The 25401-nt window shown below is 37.5% G+C and overlaps 1 protein-coding gene across 1 annotated transcript in view; it reads right to left on the bottom strand.

The window, feature by feature from the left end:
• MNDA (myeloid cell nuclear differentiation antigen) overlaps positions 1-25179 on the bottom strand; it is a 33920-nt gene extending 8741 nt beyond the window's left edge. Inside the window, exons 1-4 of the mRNA XM_008264248.5 lie at positions 24995-25179; positions 4042-4326; positions 2910-3055; positions 2288-2440 (exon numbers count right to left, since the gene is read on the bottom strand). Of these exons, the coding sequence (XP_008262470.3) occupies positions 2288-2440; positions 2910-3055; positions 4042-4306 (564 nt within the window). The 5' untranslated portion in view covers positions 4307-4326; positions 24995-25179. The remainder of the gene's footprint in view (positions 1-2287; positions 2441-2909; positions 3056-4041; positions 4327-24994) is intronic.
• Between the last annotated feature and the right edge of the window lie 222 nt (positions 25180-25401).

Consider the following 25401-nt stretch of genomic DNA (forward strand, 5'->3'; position numbering starts at 1 on the left):
ATATACACCATGGAATACTACTCAGTCATAAAAATGAATGAAATCCTGTGTATTGCAAAAAAAAAAAAGTATGCAACTGGAAACCATTATGCTTAGTGAAATAGCCAGTCTCAAAAAGACAAATATCATAGGTATTCCTTGATTTGTTTTAATTAATATGCAGAGCATGCATATACAAAGACATTAGTAACAATAAGATTCAAACTGACAAGAAAGTTTCAGAATGTGCATAAAAGAAATTATATAACTTACATAACTATTCAGAAGGACACAGAATAAGCCACAAAGGACACAAATGCAAGTATGTTCACCAAAGATGTATTACTATTGGGATACTGGAATGCCAGTCAGTAAGGAATTAATAAAAATTATTTTATATTCATGCAACTCAGCCTTACATATCCCTAAATGAGCTCTTATTTATTTATGAACTTGCAAAGATGATTCTTTTATGTTAAATGAGTAAAATAATTAATAAACAGTGATAATTTCAGGATATTATATTGGGAAAACTTACTAAGTAATTATGAAGAAAATTACTTGAAAGAATACAAGTAAAAGTTTGATAATATCTGATTAGTATACATTTGATTCTTATAACCAATAATTTGCTAACTAATCCGGCCAAAATCAGAGATCTGAAGTTCACTGTGGGTCTCTCATGTAGGTGGCAGTGACCCAAGTACTTGAGCTATCATCTGCTGTGTTCTAGTGCATTAGTAAAAGTTGGAGTGGAAGCAAAATACCTCAAACTCAAAGCAGACACTCTGATATGAGATGCAGAATGTCCCAAGCAACTATCTAACTGTTGCTTCAAATGCCTACCTCTAAATTAAAATTTTTAAAAAATCAAATGTTTTTTCTCATATGTCACTTTTTGTGTTAATGTAATAGAACAGATTGGTGCAGTTCATAGATACAATTCTCAGAATATAATATTTTTAAAGGTGTTGTGTGTTATTATTTCTGCATGGTTTTCCCCAAATTTCTCAACTCTCCATTTTATTCCTTCATGTCATCTGAATGGTTTTGTGCCCTTTAGGCCTTAAGAGATATCAAGTTCTTGATCAGATTATGTACGCTTCTTTTGACCTTTATTTGTGCTGTCATATTTCAATACTTCCAGGTATTGGAGGATCTGGCTTACAAATGTTCACAGAACAAAGAGGTAGCCATAATCTTAAACACACAGTGAAGGAGGGACAAACATTTGGTAGTTGTCACAACTGGTAGGAAGAAATAAAATCCTATCAGACTGAACACCATACGTTTTTTTACCTAATCTGAATGAGATTTCATTTCAAGAAGATTCCTGTGAGGACTGGATATTGATATTGGGACATAGGGGGTGGGTAGTTTTGGCCTCCTAAATCTGTATATAACTATATATGAAATACATGAAACTTATATAACTTAAGTAAAACTTAAAAAAAATCAAGCAAAAAGAAAATAAATTATACCCTTGCAAAAAAAAGTGCTTTCAGGTGGAGTGTATTAGTTAGATTTTTATAACTTTAACTAAAATATCTGAGAAAAGATGATTTGGCAGAAAGGAAGCTTATTTTGATGTGCATTTTGAGGTTCACAGTCCAATGAGGATATTGGATATGGAAACCACACAAGGGCAGATCTCTCATAAGCCAGGAAACAGAGAGAGATGGGAAGCATACTTGACTTGTGTAACCAAACATCTCACAAGAACTACCTTCCCAGGGCAAGCCTTCTGTGACCTCCCACTGGGCCTACCTCTCAGACATAATTAGATGAATTACTCAACCTTTGATTTGTCAACCATTAACATTCATTCATTAACCCTTAACACAAGAGTTTGAGGTTAAAATGTCTACATTAATTGGAAGAGCCTAATCCTGTTTAAGCCATAACAGGGAGGAAATAGGGTGTGGAAATTTTGAGGAAGAAAGGAGCACGGTAAGTGTTGCAGAAACTTGAATAATTAGCGAGAGAAAGGTACAGATGTGAAAGAGATGGGAGAAGTTGGTGAGCCCAGTGTTCTATCTGCCTGAACTGTGCAGGACGCTATATCTCTCTACCTTCCATGAAACAGCATAGAACAGAAAACTTCCTAAAGTTAGAGAGAATATCAAATTTATCAAGCATCCCTGTTGAAGCAAAAGATCATGATGTTGTGAATTTCAACATATACATTTGATTAACTACTTAAATTCTGTTGTTATTTTTAAGTAGAGGATGAGATGAGAATTGTGAGAAATGATTCCTATATTTTAAGTTGGCAAAAAGAAGAAAAATGGGGGGAGGATGAGATTACCTCAGTTGAGGGAGTTTTGCATGGTGTTGATGCTGAAATCTGGCCCATGGTTGTGGACATGTTGGCTCTTTCAAGACAGGGAGATGGAGTCTGCACGTCACAGACTTTACTTCTTTTGGTTCCACTGTTTTCTTTGGTTACTTTCTTTCTTTTCTGAAAGTGGTTTAAATTTCTTGTTAATAGTTTTCAGTGTTGAATGAATTTTGAGAACATTTTCATTATTAGCTAGTAGATTTATTATTCTTAAAAATGTTTTTCTAGAAAATCTGATGATGTGCTGGTCAAGCCTTGGCCAGTGGTAAGATGTGGGGATAAATGGTTTAATAAAAAAGGCAGAGGGAAAAGTTATACATGTCTTTCCTCTAATTATCTCTTTGGTAGCTTGTGACAGACTTGGAATTAGAGAAAGTATGTTTTTGTGAATATAGGAAAAGTGTTTTCCTATCTGTACACTTCTCTAGTAGAGATGAAGATATCATATTTACATAATGCATATTTTCGTTACTCCTTCCACAAAGATGACTGATTATTATGCAGCTTGGTAAATCTGGAACTGAGTGGGAAGGCCATCACAGTTTTTTTTCTGTGGGACTTCAAGCCTGTTCCTCATCCTCAGGCTTACCTGAGCTTCTGGAGTCTCCTCTGCTGTTTTAGTGGTGATGGTGTTTCTGCTGCTGGGTTCAGGTGTAGCAAGACCAATTTCATCTTGATTAGTTTTTTTCAATGGGGTTGCTCCTTTTGCTGCTTTTGGTTTACTTTTCTTCAAAACTAATCATAAAAAAGAAGACACATAAACTCAGGGCAGATGATTTAGGACAGCTGGAGTAATTCTCAGACTATCTCTTTTTCACCTCCTGTTGATGAGTCTAGCTATGCTGTGTCTACCTCTGCTTAGTCCAACCTGGCTATAAGGTGGGCAATGGTATCAAGACAGTCAGACACTGTTTCATGCTCCATAGTGCTTCCCTTATTCATCACATGTGCCCTGAACTCATCCTTCTCATCTTCTGAACTTCATGTACTTTAATCCAATACTTTCTCAATCCTGTGCTCCTGTTATCTCCTAAAACAAATCTCAGGTTTTTATGATCTGACTTGTCATATTTTCCAGGTAATCCACTCAAATTACAGAAATAAGTAAAAAGAAATAGAAAGTATCTTTAAAATATTTATAGAAAAATCTATATTGTTAAAAAATTATGAGTAGATTTCACATTTTTATGCACTAAATAAGCTTATCTTTAAATCTGTCTCTTTAATTAAAAAGTTATTTATTTGAAAGGCAGAGTTAAAGAGAGAGAGAAGAAGAGAAAGAGAGAGAGAGAGAGAAAGATATCTTCCATCTACTGGTTCATTCCCCAAACGGCTGCAACAGTCAGGGCTGGACCAAGCCAAGCCAGGAGCCAGGAATTTCATCCAGGTCTCCCACATGGGTGCAGGTGCCCAAGCACTTGGGCCATCTTCCACTGCTTTCCCAGGCACATTAGCAGGGAGCTAGATAGGAAGTGGAGCAGCCAGTACTCCAACTGGCATCCATGTGGGATGCAGGTGCTGCAGGCTGAGGCTTTAACCTGCCGAGCCTCAGCAGTGGATGCCTTAATTCTAATTCTTAACACACATGTTGAAGTAGAAAAATACTGTAAGTTGTTAACCTGTTGGAATTTGAAGTACCAAAACAGTCTCGGTAACTGAGTCATAAAATGGGAAAAGGATCTAACATGACAAAAGGTTCATGTTCCCCGTTCCTTCCTTACGTTTTAACTTCTCTGTTTGAAGATTTTCAGCCAGGTTTTTAAGTGGTTCTATATCTTTGAACAGTTTTATGAGCGTGCTCAATCCAGCATCACTTTGGAACTTGTCTGCCATTAAGTCGGCAATCTTAATTCTGTCATATTCATCTTGCATTTTCCCAGTCAGTTTTAAATCATCTGTCAGTAAGGACTTAATTGTGCGAAAATGGTAATCATTGATGACCTCTAATCCTTTCAGCAGAACAATTTTCTTGTATTCATTCCCCATATTTCAAGATACAGATGGATCTACAAGAGAAAAATGGGACAAAGTTGTTACATGTATTCAGACAATTTCAAAAATGAGATCTGCATTTCTGAGTGACTGGCCCATGCCAGCATATTGGAAACAGGTATGACTATAACAAACAGGGACTTAATTACTGGGCATGTGAAGGTAACACTTCTTCCATATTAATTATGATAATTGAGTTGGCTCAGGACTAGCTTTTTTGTTTAAATTTTATTTAAGATATACATTTTTCATGTGTTTCATTCACACAGGTTCAGGAACATAGTGATAATTTCCACACTATCCTCCTGCTAACCCTCACTCCCACTCTTCTTCCTCCTCTCTCTCCTATTCCAATTGTTATTTTTTTTACAAGATTCTAGTTCCAGTTGACTTTATACTCATAAGATTATCCTTACACTAAGAGTTCAACAAATAGTGTGTGTGTGTATATATATATATATATATATATATATATATATATAAACACTGGTTCTCAACAGTTGAGACAAGGGCTATTAAAAATCATATCATCTCTAAGTGTCAGTTTCACTCTTATCAGTTACCTTTTAGGTAATCTATTAGTTACCACAGATCAGGGAGAACATACGGTATTCGTCTTTTTGAAACTGGCTTATTTCAGTAGGTATAATGGTTTCCAATTGCATCCATTTTGTTACAAATGATAAGATATCATTTTTCTGTGACTGTGTAGTAGTCTATAGTGTCTCTGTGTGTGTATACTATCATTTCTTTTTTTTCCAAATAAACCTTTTATTTAATGAGTACATATTTTGTAGGTATAACTTTAGGAATATAGTGATTCTCCCCACTGTACCTGCCCTCCCACTCCCACTACCACCTTACCTCCTCCTCCCTTTCCCATTCCCATTAAGATTTTCCATTCTCCATTAAGATTCATTTTCAATTAACTTTATACACAGAAGACCAACCAGTCATTTGGAATATCTCACATTGGGTATATTTACAGATATATGGATTCCTAAACTATGAATATAATGTAGCACATGAGACTCAGTACTTAAGGAAATGATACTTCTATATTATTTTGAAGGTTTATTTTATTTGAATGGCTGTGAGAGAGAGAGAGAGGGAGAGAGAGAAAGAGAAATATCTTCCATCTGCTGGTTCACCTTCAAATGGCTACAATGAGCAGAGATGGGGAAGGTCAATGCCAGGAGCCAAAAACTCCATACTAGTCCACAATGTGGGTGTCAGGGGCCCAAGCTCTTGGACTATCTTCCACCACTTTCCTGTGCATGTTAGCCAGGAGTTTGGGCAGAAGCAGAGCATCAGGTACTTAAACTGGTGCTCATGTGGGATGCCAATGTTACATGCACCAGTTTAACCAACTGTTCCACAACACTGGCCTGACTTCTATCATTTTTAAAATAATGTCTTCACTTAATACATTGACTAAGAAAGAAAAATATGAGTATTAAGAACTTAGGCTTTGGAGTGCAGGCAATCTTTCTCCTATGCGTAATGGTTTGGATATATGGGTTCAATGGAAATAACTGTAACAGATCCGTGATTTGCAAGATATGATTGATTAGACTTAGAAAATATGGGGCTGGTGCTGTGGCATAGTGAGTTAAGCTTCCACTTGTAGTGCCGGCATCTCATATGGGTGCAGGTAAGAGTTACGGCTGCTCCGCTTCTGATCTAGCTCCCTACTGATGGCCTGGGAAAGCAGTGGAGGCTGGCCTAATTCCCTGGGCTCCTGCATCCACATGGGATACCTGAAGAAGCTCCTGGCTCCTGGCTTCAGATTGGCCCAGCTCCCACCATTGTGGCCATTGGGGAGTAAACCAGCAGATGACAGAATTTTCTGTCCCTCTCTCTGTAACTCTGCCTAACAAAATGGAGGACGCTGGAACACATCATGCTGAGTGAAATAAGCCAGTCCCAGAGGGACAAATGTCATATGTTCTCCCTGATTGGTGACAACTAACTGAGCACCAAAAAGGAAACCTGTTGAAGTGAAATGGACACTATGAGAAACAGTGACTTGATTGGCCGTTGAGTCCTGACTGTTGATGTACAATTTAATACTTTATCCCTTTTAGTATTTTTTTTTTGTTTTACTTAATACTATTGGTTGAACTCTGTAATTAACACACAATTATTCTTAGGTGTTTAAATTTAACTGAAAAGTGATCCCTGTTAAATATAAGAGTGGGAATAAGAGAGGGAGGAGATGTACAATTTGGGACATGCTCAAGCTGACTTGCCCCAAATGGTAGAGTTATAAATGTGCCAGGGGATCCCAATACAATCCCATCAAGGTTGCATGTACCAATGCCATCTCACTAGTCAAAATGAGCAATTTCAGTTCACAATTGATCATACTGATAGGACTCATAGAATGGCAGATGTCCTAAACAGCACTCTGGGCTCAGAATCAGCCCTTAAGGCATTAGGGTCTGGCTGAAGAACCCATGAGATTATTTTAGGCTTGGAAAGCCAAGACACTGTGGCAAACAAACAGACAAACAAACAAACCCTAAATGAAAGATCTCTGCGAGATCCCAGTAGAAAGGACGGGGCCACCAAAGAAGGAGTACTTTTCTCTGAAGGGAGGAGAGAACTTCCACTTTGACTATGACCTTGTCTAAATAAGATCGATGTCTGTGAACTCAAAAGGTTTCCATAGCCTTGGCAACTCATGACAAGAGCCTAGGGAGATTACTGACACCATAAACAAGAGTGTCAATTTGTTAAGTCAACAACAAGAGTCACTGTGTACTTACTCCTCATGTAGGATCTCTGTCCTTAATGTGTTGTTCAATGTGAATTAATGCTTTAACTAGTACTCAAACAGTATTTTACACTTTATGTTCTGTGTGGGTGCAAACTGTTGAAATCTTTACTTAATATATACTAAATTGATTTTCTGTATATAAAGAGAATTGAAAATGAATCTTGATGTGAATGTAATGGGAGAGGGAGCAGTAGTTGGGAGGAATGCGAGTGGGAAGGAAGTTATGGGGAGGGGGGAAGCCATTCTAATTCAAAAGCTGTACTTTGGAAATTTATATTTTCTAAATAAAAGTTAAATAAAGAAATAGAAAATATAAAAAGAAAGATAATATATAGATAAAAATGTCACTGTTAACATACTATTAGTTGCAAAAAGAGAAAAAAAAAGAAAAGAAGAATTGAGATAAATTTCTCACAATTAAAGTAACATAAATGTACTTAGATTGATCAGATCAATAGAGTGTAAAACAGGAGACTCAAACAGAAGCCCATATCAAGACACAGTGGAGAAATTTAAAAATATACAAAACTGAGAAAGAGTTGAAAGATTCATTGCTAGTGAAATTGGACCTTTCTCTTACAACACACCCAAAAATCAGTTCAAAATGGGTTGAAGACTTAAACATAAGACTTGAAACTAGAAGAGAACTTTGAGGTAAATATACTTGACATTGTTCTCAGTAATGATATTTTGGATTTTAACCCTAAAGTACAAATAACAAAACATGGGAGATATATCAAGCAAAATGTTTTTAAACAAATGGTATGACAACAAATGATATGACAACATACAGAGGGGGAAATGTTTACAAGCCACATGATTTGTAAGGAGTCAATGTCCAAAAAATGTAAGAAATTCATATAATTTAAACAGCAAAGCACAAAATGAACACAATTAAATGTTGTGAAAATCTGAATGGACATGCTTCCAAAAGCATACAAATGGTCAACAAGTAAATGAAAAGGTGTTCAACTTCACTAATCATCAGTGAAATATAAATCAAAACCCTGATGAGCTATCTTACACACTTGTTAGGATGGCTATTTTTAAATAGTTAGAAAGACAACAATGTGAATGAGAATATAGTAAAAGAACACTTATTCTCTGAGGTATGCAGTAAACGTGTAGTCATTGTAGAAAAAGTTTGAAGGCTACTCCAGAAATTAAAAATTGTGTTATAGTTTGATCCAGCAATTCCACCCCTGCATATATAGCTAAAGAATGATATAAGCAGATCAAAGAAGTATTTGGTACCCATATTCATTACAGCATTTTCCACAATGGTCAAGATATGAATACAATCTATGACTATCAATGCATGAATGGATAAAAAATGTGCTATATACTTACACCAGAATGTTATTCTGCCTTAAATAAAAAGGAAATTTTGTCGTTCCTTCATTCAGAAATATTTATTAACATGGGTGAACCTAGAGAACATTATGCAAAGTAAAATAAGCCTGGGATAGAAAATTAAATATTGCATGTTCTCATGTTTATGTGGAATCTAAAAATACAGGGAGAGAAACAGAGTTAGACAATAGTGACACAGATAGACAGAATAAGAAAAAGTAGTCCAGTATGGCCAACTGTTAGCAATGTGAGCAATTAGTAAACTGAGAAGGGTTTTTTTGTTGCTGTTGTTCTACTCTTTTGGGTTTATTATAAATATAGAATTATTTAAAAGTTAAAAGAAAATAAATTGATCAAAACCAAAGCGAAAGAAAAATCCATGGATTAATTTTAATAATGGCTCTCTTGGTCCAAGATGGCAGAATAGGGAGGGAGCACACCGATGGTCTGGGAAGGGAAGGTTCAAAGAGGGGTGAGAATTTGTAATTTCGGGGAAAGGGAAGCTCTTCCAAAATGAGGGAGACAGGGTGGACCTGTGAGGAGGACAGGGACACCTGAGGAGCAGGACACCAGCAGGAGTGTGTACGCACCAGCGCTGGAAGCCAAGGTGAGACAGGGCGCTTGCCCAGCACCGCTGTAGCAGCTGCCGCCGCCCCTCCCCCAACCCACCCTGGGACGGACACTGAGACATGCATGATTGAATGGGGGAGGAAATAGAAAATGGAACAGAGTGAGTAGTGCCAGCGGAAAGAGTGAGCGATTCAGGGGGTCTGATTGAGGGACTGAACAATCGAGGATCCCTCCCTCAAGTTGGAGCTGCAGTGGGCAGGAAGAAGCCATCTTGTTTGTTTACATTCGGGCTTAAAGGAGAACTGCCTCTGCCTCCACACTAACCTTCGGAGGCGGAGCCCAAAGGTGGAGTGGAGTGACAGGACACTCCTTGCGCAGGGGCAGGCAGCGAGGGAGGGCAGCTTAAATCCCTGACACCAGTCTACTCAAGTTACCAGAAAAAAAAAAAATTGAAAAGCACCCATGGGAAGAGGGCAGGATCCAGGGGGACGAACTGAAGGATCAATAACGCCAGGATCCTTAGGACTGCCCAACCCACAATCAGAGCTGCAGTGGGCAGAGTGCAGCCATCTTGTTTGTTTACATTCGGACTTAAAGGAGGCTTGCCTCTGCTCCAAAGGAGGAAGCAGCAGTGGCGGAGTCCAAAGGTGGTCTGGAGCTACTCGACACTCCTCACGCAGCAGGTGCAGTGAAAGAGAGTGGCTGACCAACGAACCCCAGGCACAGACACATAGAACATAGGAACAAGGAAACTGGCCCCCCAAGGGGTGGAGATTGGCACCTCAAAGCCCTGACACCAGCCCACTCAAGTTACAAAAAATAAATAAATAAATAAGTAAAAAATAAACAAACAAACTCTAGAAGGCAGAGCAGCCTGCTTAGACTGGATATTGGTACAGACTCACAGCAGCCCATAGCAGAGGGAAATCAACCTGAAAAACCACCCAGATGGAATGCCAAAAAACAAAACAAAAACCCACAATAAGAATATAGAAGAACATATAAACTCACCAATGGAGCAGGCTAAACCAACCATAACAGAGGCTGAAGAAGAAGAATTTGAAACTATGCCAGAAAAAGAATTCAGAAAATTAATAATCAGAATACTTAGAAATAATGAGAAACAGTGTCAAGAGATGAACGAAAAACAAGCCCAAGGATTAGAGATCCTAAAGAGAAGCCAGAATGAAATACTGGAAATGAAAAACTCAATTGACCATATAAAAAACACCGTGGAATCCCTCGGAAATCGAACAGATGAAATAGAAGACCGAATATCAGAATTTGAAGACAAAATTCCAGAAATAATACAGTCAGTTGAAATGCAGGAAGAAGAAATTAAAAATTAAAAAATATGGTCGAGACCTACAAGATTCAATCAAACGGTATAATGTTCAGATAACAGGAGTCCTTGAAGGGGTGGAAAGAGAGAATGGATTGCAAGGTGTTTTCAATGAAATAATATCAGAAAACTTCAAACAAAGGCAGCTGGATAACAACAGGCAAATTCAACAGATAGCCAGGACTCCGAACAGGGTAGACCAGAAGAAAAATTCACTGCGACACATTGTGGCAACACTCAGCTCGGTGACACACAAAGAACAAATCCTAAAATGTGCAAGAGAAAAATGACAAATCACATTCAGGGATAAGTTAATCAGACTCACCCCAGACTTCTCATCGCATACACTACAGGCAAGGAGACAATGGCATGATATATTTCAAGTTTTAAAAGACAAACAATGCCAACCTAGAATACTATACCCTGCAAAGCTATCATTTATGAATGAAGGGGAAATAAAGATCTTCCAAGACAAACAGAAACTGAAAGAATTTGTATCCATGGTTCAACCCTACAACACTTGCTCAAAGACGTGCTGCACACAGAAATACAAAAACAAGAACTTCACTACAAAAAAAAGCGAATGTAGAGTAACCTACAAACAAAGTTCAAAATACATAAACAGCTCGTTTAGGAAACATGAATGGGAAAAGACAGTACTTAAAAGTAATCACACTGAATGTGAATGGTCTTAATTCTACTACCAAAAGACATAGATGAGCTGATTGGATCAAGAAAGAGAATCCATCTATATGTTGCCTTCAGGAGACACACCTTATCAGCAAAGATGCACGCAGACTGAAAGTGAAAGGATGGAAAAAGATACTCCAAGCTAACAGAAATCAAAAAAGAGCTGTTGTGGCCATCCTGATATCAGACAGAATAGACTTTAACATAAAAACTATTAAAAGAGACAGAGAAGGGCACTATATAATGATTAAAGGATCTATCCAACAGGAAGACATTACTATTATAAATGTATACGCACCTAATTACAGGGTGCCTGGCTACCTGAAAGAATTACTAAAGGATTTAAAGGGAGATATAGATTCAAATACAATAGTAACAGGGGACTTCAACACCCCACTCTCACCAATGGACAGATCAACCAGTCAGAAATTCAACTAGGAAACAACAGAGTTAATTGACACTATAGACCAAATAGACCTAATAGATATCTTCAGAACCTTCCACCCCACAGCCAAAGAATTCACGTATTTCTCCCCAGTACATGGAACATTCTCTTGGATTGACAATATGCTAGGCCATAAAGGGAGCCTCAACAAAGTCAAAAAAATTGAAACTATACCATGCAGCTTCTCAGACCATAGTGCAGTGAAACTCAAAATCAACAACCCAAGAATCTCTACACCATATGCAAATATATGAGGAATGGACAACATGATCCTAAACGAACAGTGGGTCATCGAAGAAATTAAAAGAGAAATCAAAAGATTTCTAGAAACAAATGAAAATGATAACACAACCTATCAAAACCTGTGGGACACAGCAAAAGCAGTGCTAAGAGTAAAGTTTATAGCAAATGGTGCATACATCAAGAAGCTGGAAAGGAACCAAACAAATGAACTCTCCATGCACCTCAAGGATTTAGAAAAACAGCAGCAAATCAAGCCCAAATCCAAAAGGAGGAAAGAAATACTAAAGATCAGAGAAGAAATAAACAGAATTGAAATAAAAAAAAAAACAAAACAAAAAAAAAACAAAAGATCAACAAAACCAGGAGCTGGTCTTTGAAAAAATAAACAAAATCAACACACCATTGGCCCAACTAACCAAAAAAAAAGAAGACCAAAATCTGTAAAATCAAAGATAGTAATGTAAATGTAACAACAGACACAACAGAAGTAAAAAGAATCATCAGAAACCACTACAAAGGGATGTATGCTAACAAATTGGGGAACCTGGAAGAAATGGATAGATTCCTGGACACATACAACCTTCCTAAACTGAGCCATGAAGATATAGAAAATCTAAACAGATCCATAACCATGGAAGAAATTGAATCAGTAAAAAATGCACTACTGTTGTATCAGCTCTTGTCCTGACGGTTGATGTACAATGTAATACTTTATCCATTTTAGTATTTTTTTTTTGTTCTAGTACCATTGGTTGAACTCTGTAATTAACACACCATTATTCTTAGGTGTTTAAATTTTAACTGAAAAGTGATCCCTGTTAGGAATCTGGAAAACATTATGTTGAGTGAAATAAGCCAATCCCAAAGGGACAAATACCACTTGTTCTCCTTGATAGGTGACAACTAACTGAGTACCAAAAAGGAAACCTGTTAAAGTGAAATGAACACTATGAGAAATGGTGACTTGATCAGCCCTCACCCTGACTGTTGATGAGCAACTTGATATGTTATCCCTCTTAGTATTTTTTTTGTTTGTTCTACTTAATACTTTTGGTTGAATACTATAATCAATACACAATTCTTCTTAAGTGCTGAAACTTAACTGAAAAGTGATCACTGTTAAATATAAGAGTGGGAATAAGAGAGGGAAGAGATGTGCAATTCGGGACATGCTCAAGCTGACTTACCTCAAATGGTAGACCTAGAAACATACCAGGGGATTCCAATTCAATCCCATCAAGGTGGCATGTACCAATGCCATCTCACTAGTCCCAGTGATCAATTTCTGTTCACAATTGATCATAATGATAGGACTAAGAACCAAAGGGATCACATAAACAAGAATAGTGTCTGCAAATACTAGCTGATAGAATAAAAAAGGGAGAGAATGATCCAACATGGGAAGTGAGATACACAGCAGACCCATAGAATGGCAGATGTCCTAAACAGCACTCTGGCCTCATAATCAGCCCTTAAGGCATGCGGATCCGGCTGAAAAGCCCATGAGAGTATTTCAGGCATGGAAAGCCAAGACACTCTGGAAAAAAGAAAAAAAACCTAAGTGAAAGATCTCCGCGAGTGAGATCCTAGTGGAAAGAACGGGTCATCAAAGAAGGAGGTACCTTTCTCTGAAGGGAGGAGAGAACTTCCACTTTGACCATGGCCTTGTCTAAAAATTATCAGAGTCAGTGAACTCAGGGGGCTTCCATAGCCTTGGCAGCTCATGACAAGAGCCTAGGGTGATTACTGATGCCATAAACAAGAGTGTCAATTTGTTAAGTCAACAACAGGAGTCACTGTGCACTTACTCCTCATGTAGGATCTCTGTCCTTAGTGTGCTGTACATTGAGATTTAATGCTATAACTAGTACTCAAACAGTATTTTTCACTTTATGTTTCTGTGTGTGAGCAAGCTGTTGAAATCTTTACTTAATGTATGCTAAACTGATCTTCTGTATATAAAGAGAATCGAAAATGAATCTTGATGTGAATGGAAGGGGAGAGGGAGTGGAAAAGGGGAGGGTTGCGGGTGGGAGGGACGTTACGGGGGGGAAGCCATTGTAATCCATATTCTGTACTTTGGAAATTTATATTCATTAAATAAAAGTTAAAAAAAAAACACGCACTACTGAAAAAGAAGTGCCAGGACCGATGGCTTCACCGCCGAATTTTACCAGACATTTAGAGGACAACTAACCCCCATTCTTCTCAAGTTATTCAAAACAATTAGAAGGGAGGGAATCCTCCCAAATTCTTTCTACGAAGCCAATATCACCTTAATTCCTAAAAAAGACACAACAGAGAAAGAAAACTACAGACCTATCTCCCTGATTAACAAAGATGCAAAAATGCTCAACAAAATTCTGGCAAACCGAATCCAACTGCACATCAGAAAGATCATTCACCCAGACCAAGTGGGATTTATCCCTGGTATGCAGGGTGGTTCAATATTTGAAATTCAATCAATGTAATGCCTCACATTAATAAATTGAGAAACAAAAATCATATGGTTATCTCAATAGATGCAGAGAAAGCATTTGACAAAATACAACACCCTTTCATGATGAAAACCCTAAGCAAATTGGGGTTAGAAGGAACATTCCTCAACACAATTAAGGCAGTCTATGATAAACCAATGGCCAGCATCATATTGAATGGGGAAAAGTTGGAGGCATTTCCATTGAAAACTGGCACCAGACAGGGATGCCCACTCTCACCATTGCTATTCAATATAGTCCTAGAAGTGTTAGCCAGGGCCATCAGGCAAGAAAAAGAAATTAAAGGGATACAAATGGGAAAGGAGGAAGTTAAACTATCCCTATTTGTAGATGACATGATACTATATATAGGGGACCTGATAAACTCCTATAAGAGACTATTGGAACTCATAGAAGAGTTTGGTAAAGTAGCAGGATACAAAGTCAATGCTCAGAAATCAACAGCCTTTGTATACACAGATAATGCCAAGGCCGAGGAAGAACTTCTAAGATCAATTCCATTCACGATAGCCACAAAACAATAAAGTACCTTGGAATAAATTTAACCAAGGATGTCAAAGACCTTTATGATGAAAATTACAAAACACTAAAGAAAGAAATAGAAGGCGACACAAAAAAATGGAAAAACCTGCCATGCTCATGGATTAGAAGAATCAATATTATCAAAATGTCCATTCTCCCAAAAGCAATTTACAAGTTCAATGCAATACCAATCAAAATACCAAAGTCATTCTTCAAAGACCTAGAAAAAAACGATGCTGAAATTCATATGGAGAAACAGGAGACCAAGAATAGCTAAAGCAATCCTTTACCATAAAAACAAGGCTGGAGGCATCACAATTCCAGACTTCAAGACATACTACAAGGCAGTTATAATCAAAACAGCCTGGTACTGGTACAAAAACAGATGGATAGACCAATGGAACAGAATAGAAACACCGGAGATCAATCCAAACATCTATAACCAATTCATATTCAACAAAGGACCTAAAACCAATCCCTGTAACAAGGACAGCCTCTTCAACAAATGGTGCTGGGAAAACTGAATGTCCACATGTCGAAGTATGACGCAAGACCCCTACCTTACACCTTATACAAAAATCCACTCAACATGGATCAAAGAACTAGAGATGCGCCACGACACCATGAAACTAATTGAGAGCATAGGGGAAACCCTTCAAGATATTGGAACAGGCGAAGAATTCCTGGAGAAGACCCCAGAGGCACAAGTAATCAAAGATAAAATAAACAAATGGGATTACCTCAAATTGAAGAGTTTCTTTACAGCACAGGAAACAGTCAGGAAAGTGAAGAGGCAACCAACAGAATGGGAGACGTTATTCGCAAACTACACAACAGATAAAGGATTAACAAATAGAATCTATAAAATGATCAAAAAACACCACAAAATCAAAACAAACAACCCAATAAAAAATGGGCCAAGGACCTTAACAGACATTTTTCAAAAGAGGAAATCCAAATGGCCAACAGACACATGAAAAAATGTTCAGGATCCCTAGCCATCAGGGAAATGCAGATCAAAACCACAATGAGGTTTCATCTCACTCCGGTTAGATTGGCTTACATACAGAAATCAACCAACAACAGATGCTGGTGAGGATGTGGGGAAAAAGAGACACTAACCCACTCGTGGTGGGAATGCAAACTGGTAAAGCCACTATGGAAGACAGTTTGGAGAGTCCTCAGAAACCTGAATATAGCACTACCACAGGACCCAGCCATCCCACTCCTTGGAATATACCCAAATGGAATTAAAGGGGAGAACAAAAGAGCCATCTGCACCTCAATATTTGTTGCAGCTCAATTCACAATAGCTAAGACATGGAATCAACCTAAATTTCCGTCAACGGATGACTGGATAAAGAAACTATGGGATATGTGCTCTATGGAACACTATACAGCAATAAAAAACAATGAAATCCAGGCATTTACAACAAAATGGAGGAAGCTGGAAAACATCATGCTGAGTGAAATAAGCCAGTCCAAAAGGGACAAATATCATATGTTCTCCCTGATTGATGGCAACTAAACCAGCATCTAAAATGATACCCATTGAAGTGAAATGGACACTATGAAAGACAATGACATGATCAGCCCTTGTCTAGACTGTTGAGGAACAACCTACTATTTTATTCCTTTTAGTATTTTTGTTGTTGTTGTTGCTCTGTTTATTCTACATAAGACCACTGGATGAACTCTGTAATCAATGCACAATCATTCTTAGGCGTTTAAAGTTAACAGAAAAGTGATCTCTGTTAAACATAGGAGTGGGAATAAGAGAGGGAGGAGATATATAGGTTGGCACATGTTCACTCTGACTTACCTCCAATGGTGGAACTAGAAATGTGCCAGGGGATTTCAACCCAATCTTACCAAGGAGGCAGGTACCAATGCCAGCGCACTTGGTAAAGTGATAAGTATAAATACACAACCGATCAAAAAGATAGGGTATGTGTTGATGAGATTTCACAAATATGACCAGTGTAAGCAAATAATGAAGGATAGAATTAAAAGGGAGAGAATGATCCTGTGGGGGAAACAGGACACACAGCAGACTCATAGAATGGCAGCACTCCTGCCTCAGAATCAACCCTTGGGACATTCGGATCTGGCTAAAAGGTCCATGAGAGTCTCACAGGCATGGAAAGCCATGACACGGTGGCAAAAAACAATCTAAATGAAAGATCCTGGTGAACAAGACCCCAGCAGAAGGAACAGGCCATCAAGGAGAGAGGCGCCTTTCTCTGAAGGGAGGAAGGAACCTCCACTGTGATATGGCCTTGACTAAGCAAGTTCAGAGTCAGTGAACTCAAGGGGCTTCCATAGCCTAGACAGCTCATAGCAAGGGTCTCGAGTGATTGCTGACGTCATAAATAAGAGTGCCAATTGTTAAATCAACAAAGGGAATCACTGGGTACATGCTTCCCACGTAGGATCTCTGTCCTTAATGTGTTCTACTATGAAACTTAAAAACAACACTACTAGTTGAACAATACCCTATACCTTGTGCCATTGTGTGAGTGCAGCCTGTTGAAATCCTTGCTTAGTATATACTAAGTTGATCTTCAGTATATGAAGGTAATTGAAAATGAAACTCGATGAAGGACGGGATGGGAGAGGGTGTGGGAGAGGGGAGGGCCATGGGAGAGAGGGAGGTGGGGGGGGAAGCCACAACAATACAAAAGCTGCACTTTGTAAATTCACATTTATTAAATAAAAATAACTATATAACAAACAAACAAAAACAGAAAAAAAAGAACTTAATACTTTACCCTTTTAGTATTTTTTATGTTCTCCTTAAAACTATTGGTTGAACTCCGTAATTAATACACAATTACTCTTAGGTGTTTAATTAATGCTATAACTAGTATTCAAATAGTATTTACACTTTGTATTTCTCTGTAGGTGCAAACTGTTGAAATCTTTTCTTAATATATGCTAAATTGATCTTCTGTATATAAAGATAATTGAAAATTAATCTTGATGTGAATGGAAAGGGAGAGGGAGTGGGAGAGGGGAGTGTTGTGGGTGGGAGGGAAGTTATGGGGGGGGGAACTATTGTAATCCATAAGCTGTACTTTGGAAATTTATGTTCATTAAATAAAATAAAATATAAATATAAAAAAAAGATTGATGGAGAGGAAGTAAAAAAAAAATTTAATAATGTTTTCCCCAAGACCCTGTCTGTACTTCTGAAACATCTCAAAATGTGAAGCCAAAATTTGTGTGTGTTATGTGTGTGAATTTGGTAAAAAGTTATTTTAGAAAAATATCTGATATGATATTATACAGCAGACTCATAGAATAGTGGATGTCCTAAACAGCACTCTGGCCTCAGAATCAGCCCTAAAGGCATTCGGATCTGGCTGAAAAGCCCATGAGAGTATTTCAGGCATGGAAAGCCAAGACACTGTGGCAAAAAAAAAAAACAAAAACAAAAACAAAAACAAAAACAAAAAAAACACAAAACCTAAATGAAAGATCTCCGTGAATGAGATCCCAGTGGAAAGAACAGGTGATCAAAGAAGGAGGTACCTTTCTCTGAAGGGAGGAGAGAACTTCCACTTTGACTATGACCTTGTCTACATATGATCAGAGTTGGTGAACTCAAAAGGCTTCCATAGCCTTGGCAACTCATGACAAGAGCCTAGGGTGATTACTGATGCCATAAACAAGAGTGTCAATTTGTTAAGTCAACAACAGGAGTCACTGTGCACTTACTCCTCATGTAGGATCTCTGTCCTTAATGTGCTGTACATTGTGATTTAATGCTATAACTAGTACTCAAACAGTATTTTTCACTTTATGTTTCTGTGTGGGTGCAAACTGTTGAAATCTTTACTTAATATATATTAAATTATTCTTCTGTATATAAAGAGAATTGAAAATGAATCTTGATGTGAATGGAAGGGGAGAGATAGTGGGGGGTGGGAGGGAAGTTATGGGGGAGGGTGAAGCCATTGTAATCCTTAAACCCATAAACTGTACTTTGGAAATTTATATTCATTAAATAAAAGTTAAAAAAATAAAATAAAAAAATACAGAACAACAACAACAAAAAGGAAAAATATATGATACGGGGGAGGGGAAGGACAATGCATATTTAAAACTCTCAGTTTAGTATGAATGCCTCCATGTCTTACTGCAGAAATACAAGTACTCTGAGTCATGCCTTAGCTCTTACTGAGTCATGTACATAAAACCTCTTATGATGTTTACATTAAATAGCCTCTCTTAGGTTCGATTCCAAGATAACTGAATAGGGAAATGATGTGCTGTTTCTGTCCAGGGGAACAAAACAGAAAAAAGGCAGGAAGTGTATACCTAGGGGAGAATTGGAGAGACGTTTGCTGTAGAAATTCTACAGAAAGAAGAGGAACACAGCATGGAGAGTGTGGACACATGGCAATGAGCAGGGGCACCATCCACAACTCCAGCAGCTGGAGGCTGGAGGAGACACCAGGTTCTGAGAGCGAGGTGAGAGCAGACTTCAGCAGACAGCGCTGGTGATATTGACTGAGGGAGAACTTTGCAGACCACACTGTCTTGGAATCCAGCCTGGAGCTCTAGCTGAGGCAGGGTAGTCCCTAATCCAGTGAAGGAAAAGCACGTTTCTTTCTCCCCATTCCCCCACAAGGGTGTCTGACAACAAGGGGAGGAGGTGCCATCTTGACACAAGTGGCATCCGACAGAATATTTGCAAACTGTGAAACTGATAAAGTATTAACATCCAGAGTCTATAAAAAGCTCAAGAAATTCAACAACAACAAAATAAATAATCCACTTAAGATGTGGGCAAAGGACTTGAACAGGCATTTTTCACAAAAGAAAATTTCAATGACCAACAAACAAGTGAAAAAATTGTCAGGATTACTATCACGAAATGCAAACCAAAATCACAAAGAGGTTTCACCTCACCCCAGTTACAATGGCTCTCATACAGAAATCACCAAACAATAAATGCTGGTGAATATGTGGGGAAAAAAGTACCCTAATCCATTAGTAGTGTAAAGTAGTACAGCCATTGTGGAAGATGGTATGGAGGTACTTCAGAAAACTGAAAATATATGTACCATATGATCCAGAAATCCCACTTCTAGAAATTTACCCAAAGGAAATGAAATTACATGATAAAAGAGTGATCCATATCCCCATGTTTATTGCAGCTTAATTCACAATAGCTTGCATATGGAATAAACCCAGATGAACATCAGTTGATCACTGGTCATGAAATTGTCATACATATACACTATGGAATATTACTCAACTGTAAAAAAGAATGAAATACTGTCTCTCACAACAAAATATATGCAACTAAAAGTCACTATACTTAATGAAATAAGCTAGTCCCCAAAAGACAAACACCATATGTTTTCCCTAATCTGTGGTAACTAATAGAGTATAAAAAATGTAACATATGGGGCCGGCACTGTGGCACACCGGGTTAATCCTCCACCTGTGGTGCCGGCATCCCTTATGGTGCAGGTCCTAGTCCCAGCTGCCTCTCTTCCAATCCAGCTCTCTGCTATGGCCTGGGAAAGCAGAAGATGGCCCAAGTCCTTGGGCCCTGCACCCGCATGGGAGACTGGGAAGAAGCACCTGGCTCTTGGCTTTGGATTGGCACAGCTCCAGCCATTGGGGCCATCTGGGGAGTGAACCAACGGAAGGAAGACCTTTCTCTCTGTCTCTCCCTCTCACTGCCTATGACTCTACCTCTCAAATTAATAAATAAAATCTTAAAATATGTAATATATGAATATTTGCAATGCAATCTGCATAAAAGTATTTCCAGGCATAACCTCTTGAGAAGAGAAGGCTTAAAGTCCAAATGAATTTAATTATTATCTTATAACCACACAGTAAATGTATAGATGTTACATTGTCATTGGTTGTTTTTCATTGAAAAAATTGTAATGAGTGATTGACTAAAAAATTGTATATGGGTGACATGGTCAGTTATACATTCAATTATTATTTAAAGGTGTTATGTATATTTCCACTAAACTGGGGTCTTTTTGCTTTTTACTTGTTATAACTCTTACTTGCTGAAGTATTATGCCTTTTTAATATAATGTGTATTTAAAATATGTTTTGTCAAAAACTAAAAAAGAAACAGAGAAAGAAGACTAAAAGGAAGGAAGTTGGGAGGAAGAGAAGGATGAAGATAGGGAGAAGGGGGATATGACTACATTCTTAGACTTGTATATACAAATCATTTTGCATCTGTTAAAATTAATTAAAATTAAAATAAAAAATGAAAAATAGCCTTTTCTTGTCAACCAAATTTTGAATGCCTACTATATATAACCCCAAGGATTTCCCAAAAGTGTTGCCAACTTAACATGAAAGAAAAATGATTTTGAAACTGGAATTTTGGGACCGGTGCTGTGGTGTAGTGGGTAAAGCCACCACCTGCAGTGCCAGCATCCTGTATGGGTGCCAGTTTGTGTCCTGGCTGCTTCACTTCCAATCCAGCTCTCTGCTATGGCCTGGGAAAGCAGTGGAAGATGGCCATAGTGCTTGGACCCCTACACCTGTGTGGGAGACATGGAAGAGGCTCCTGGCTTCTGGCTTTGGATTGGCACAGCTCCAGCTGTTGTGGCTAATTGGGGAGTGAATCAAAGGATAGAAGACCTCTCTCTCTTCTCTGTCTCTCTGTCTCTCTCTCTTTCTCTCTGCCTATCCTTCTCTGTAACTCTGATTTCCAAATAAATAAATAAATCTTTAAAAAAAACTGGAATTTTATATCTAGCTCAAATGACATTTAAAATGTGATGTCTATTGATCATTCGCCGATACTGATTCACCAATTAAAATCAAGGTCAGTAACACTAAAACACCTACCAAAAACTATTTTGGAAAGAATATCCAACAAGGAAATAAATAAATTAAGTTAAAATTATATACTATAGCATTCCAGTAATATGGAAGAGAGAAAGATCCCATCCGCTAGTTAACTTCTCAAATTCCCACAATAACTTGGCAGCCAGGGCTGGGCAAAGGTCAAAACTAGAAGCTGGAAACTCCATGTGGGTGTGTCTTATTGGTGGAAGGGACCCAATGACTCAAGCCATGATCTGTTGCCTTCCAGAGTATGCATTAGCAAGAAACTAGAGTTAGGAGCAGAACTGAAACTGAAACCTAGGCAGTCTGATTTGGGATGTGAGTGTTCCAAGCAACAACATTTTTCTTTTCAAGATTTATTTCATTTACTTAAAGGGAGAGTTACAGAGAGAGGAAGAGATACACAAGGAGAGAACTTCATCTATTGCTTTACTCCCTAAATGGCCACAACAGCCTGTGCTGGGCCAGCCAGGCCAAAGCCAGGAGCCAGGAGTTTCTATAGAGTCCCCCATGTGGAAACAGGGGCCAAGGACTTGGGCCATTTTCTGCTGCTTTCCCAGTCAAGTCAGCAGGAAGAAGGATGGGAAGTGGAGCAGCAGGTACTAGAATCAGCACCAATATGGAATGTTGGTGTTGCAGGAGGCAACTTAACCATTGTGCCACAATGCAGACCCCTCAAACAACAACTTAACTGATAGGCCAAACACCTACTGCAATATGGTCTTTTTTTGTTGTTGTTAAAGATTTATTTATTTGAAAGACAGAGTTATAGAGAGGCAGAGGCAGAGAGAGAGAGAGAGTGAAAAAGAGAGAGAGAGTGTGTCTTCCATCTACTAGTTCACTTCTCAAATGGCCACAATGACCAGAGCTGCTCTGATCTGAAGCCTGGAGCCTGCAGCTTCTTCCTGGCCTTCCACATAGGTGCAGGGACCCAAGGACTTGGGCCATCTTCAACTGCTTTCCCTTGCCATGGCAGAGAGCTGGATCAAAAGTGAGCAGCTGGTACTCAAACCTGAGCCCCTATGGGATGCCAACACTGCAGGCAGCAATTTTACCCACTACACCATAGTGCTGGCCCAGTATGGTCTTTCAATGTGTAAAAAAACAAAGCCTCGAACAAGAAGAAACAAACCAGGAAGTAGATGAGGTGGGGTGAATGTAATGAGACAAGAAGATACTAGTTCTTAGAAGTTATGTGTTCTTGAGGGGAAGCTAGAGATAGACATTTTAAAAAGTACTGACTAAGGAGACATAGATGGAAGTACAGAATAAGTGTTACAATTTGAACAAAGGTGGTAGAATTAGTCAAATTATAACATTTAATGCGATCTACATTTTTTAATAAAATTATTTGTTATACAAGCTTCTTGTATTTCATATACACAGATTTATGAACAGTGATACTTCCCTCCCTCTCACCCATGCTCCAACCCCTCTTTCTCCCTCTCCCATTCCCACTCTTAAATTTTACAGAGATCTACTTCCAGTTTGCTTAGTGATTGTAAGGTTAACCCTACACTAAGTATAAGAGTTCAACAAATAGTATGAAAGAAGAAAAAACACTGTTTCTCAACAGAAGAGACAAGGGCTGTAAAGGTAAATCCATTAAGGAACAAGGTTTTTCAAACTATCATCAGAACAGTTTTATGATTTAATAATAAAATGTTTAAGTTCCAGAAAGATGCAACAGTTCTAATTATTTATTCATCTGATGGTAATATACATACATTTTTTATCATTTTATACAATTCTATCAAGTTAACATAAATAGTACTTAGAATTGAAAAAATAAGTTTATTTTAGAGTAAAAATTTTTGAGGTTAGCATAGTTTTCTGTAATGTACATTTTCCATAAACTTTTGAAGACTGCTGATACAATCAATTTCAATTTTTTGCACCAAAATAAGCTCTTTTTTAATTCCATTTTTCTATGAATATTTTGAAATACCATCATATATATGTAATATTAATATTAGAAATAGGGAAAGCTGTAAGAAAAAAATGGACAAAATCTTTATTATAGTTTGATATTTTAGCATTTGTTGTCATGTTTTATAAACCTGGGGCAATGCCATATAGTACAGTGAGATTGTTTTCTAGATAATGTTTTTTCATGATTTTTTTAAAATAAAAATGTATTAATATAAAAAGAACAGCTTTCAGGTATTACATAGGTACAATTTTAAGAAGATAACTATAGTTTTCTCCCACTCCTCCCGCAATCCCCCCTTCCTTTCTTTATTTTTCTTTTAATTTTTGCAATAACAAGATTTCAACCTACTTTATAATCACACATTTACCATACAAATATAGACAAAGGCTATAAACAGTAATCAAATCGTAAGATGTCAGTTTCATTTATACATTTTTGTATTCTACATTAACGACCACACATCAGGGTAAACTTATGATATTTTTCTTTTTGGGATTGGCTGTCTTTTGCAACAAAATGGATGCAACTGGAGACCATTATGCTTAGTGAAATAAGTCATGATACTTCTTAATGTCATTATCTGTCTTACTTAAGCCCGAAAAGTCTGAAATTTTAGCACACATCAATTATTAAAAATAAGTAAAAAGAATTAAAAATCAGGAAAAAGTTTAGAAAACATGACCTATACTGTTAACTAGTATAAAAAAGAAAGTTCATCTAGTGCTTAGGGAATTTTGAAATTAATATTTAAATCTTTAAATCTTTATGCCCTAGGCTTTATGGAAAGAATAAATCATTCTACAGTTTCCTATAAGTTCTCATCAACAAAATTTGGCTCTGACTTGAAGAAAGAAAGAGGAATTAAAAAATGGCTGTCTTTTACCCTGAGTACAAAATGGAACTGAAGTGAAAGTTAAATGCAAATACAAAAATATTAAGAAATCATTTATTTGGATAAATGTGTGAAACACAATTTCTATTATGTGTGTGTATGCCTTGTAAAATTGGCATAATATAATTTAATACAGTTTCAGGTACAAATTGCTTTATGCCTTATTTTTTTGTGATACTTTTTTCATGTCACTACATTGTCTTTTACCTAAGTTCACATGAGAGTCACCAAATTTTCTATACCCCTCCAGGCGTGAAAGCTAACATCTTCTGAATATCCACTTTTGTTAATACATACTTGGAAAATGTATTTTAAAATCTGAAATAGGCAAAATTCATTTTCTCTTGTTCAAGCCCTAGTTGTGGTGGAATGAAACATGTCTGTTATGTTCCTTAATAAGTGAAGGATTATAATTAAGCCTCTGCAGTTTTCAGTTTTCTGAACACAGAAATGCCTTCCTGCCCCCCTCACCACGCCGCTTGGAAAAATCAAAACTGATTTCCCTTTCTTATCTAAGTTTAAAAAAAAATCACTGGATATTCTGTACAGAAAAAGCTAAAGGGACTTACCTCACAGGAAATTTCTTCAACACTTGTCCAGATCTTCAGATCTTCAGAAATGCAGGAAACAAATGCTTATCTTGTTTGAATAGGAAGATAAATCAGTAAAGTAGAAACAGAAAGGCAGATATTATAACCTGAAAATGCAAACTTGATAATGAGAAACAGCACAGTTAGAGTCACTTACTAACTTCACTGGCATGAGGAATTGCCTATCCGGAAGAGGAGTTACGTAATTATGTTGAAACTCCTCCCATCAATGTTCTTTTGAATAAATCTTTTGGTTTTCTTAGCTGGAGAAACAGAACAGTTTTTTTTTTTCATAAACATCTTAGTGACATTGAAAAATTAAGCTACATTTCCCTAATTTTTACAAACGATACCCATATTTGAAAGAGTGCCAATTTAGAACTTTT

This window comes from Oryctolagus cuniculus, chromosome 7 (genome assembly GCF_051225735.1).
Source record: "Oryctolagus cuniculus isolate XC-2025 breed Fujian yellow rabbit chromosome 7, ASM5122573v1, whole genome shotgun sequence".
NCBI lineage: Eukaryota > Metazoa > Chordata > Mammalia > Lagomorpha > Leporidae > Oryctolagus > Oryctolagus cuniculus.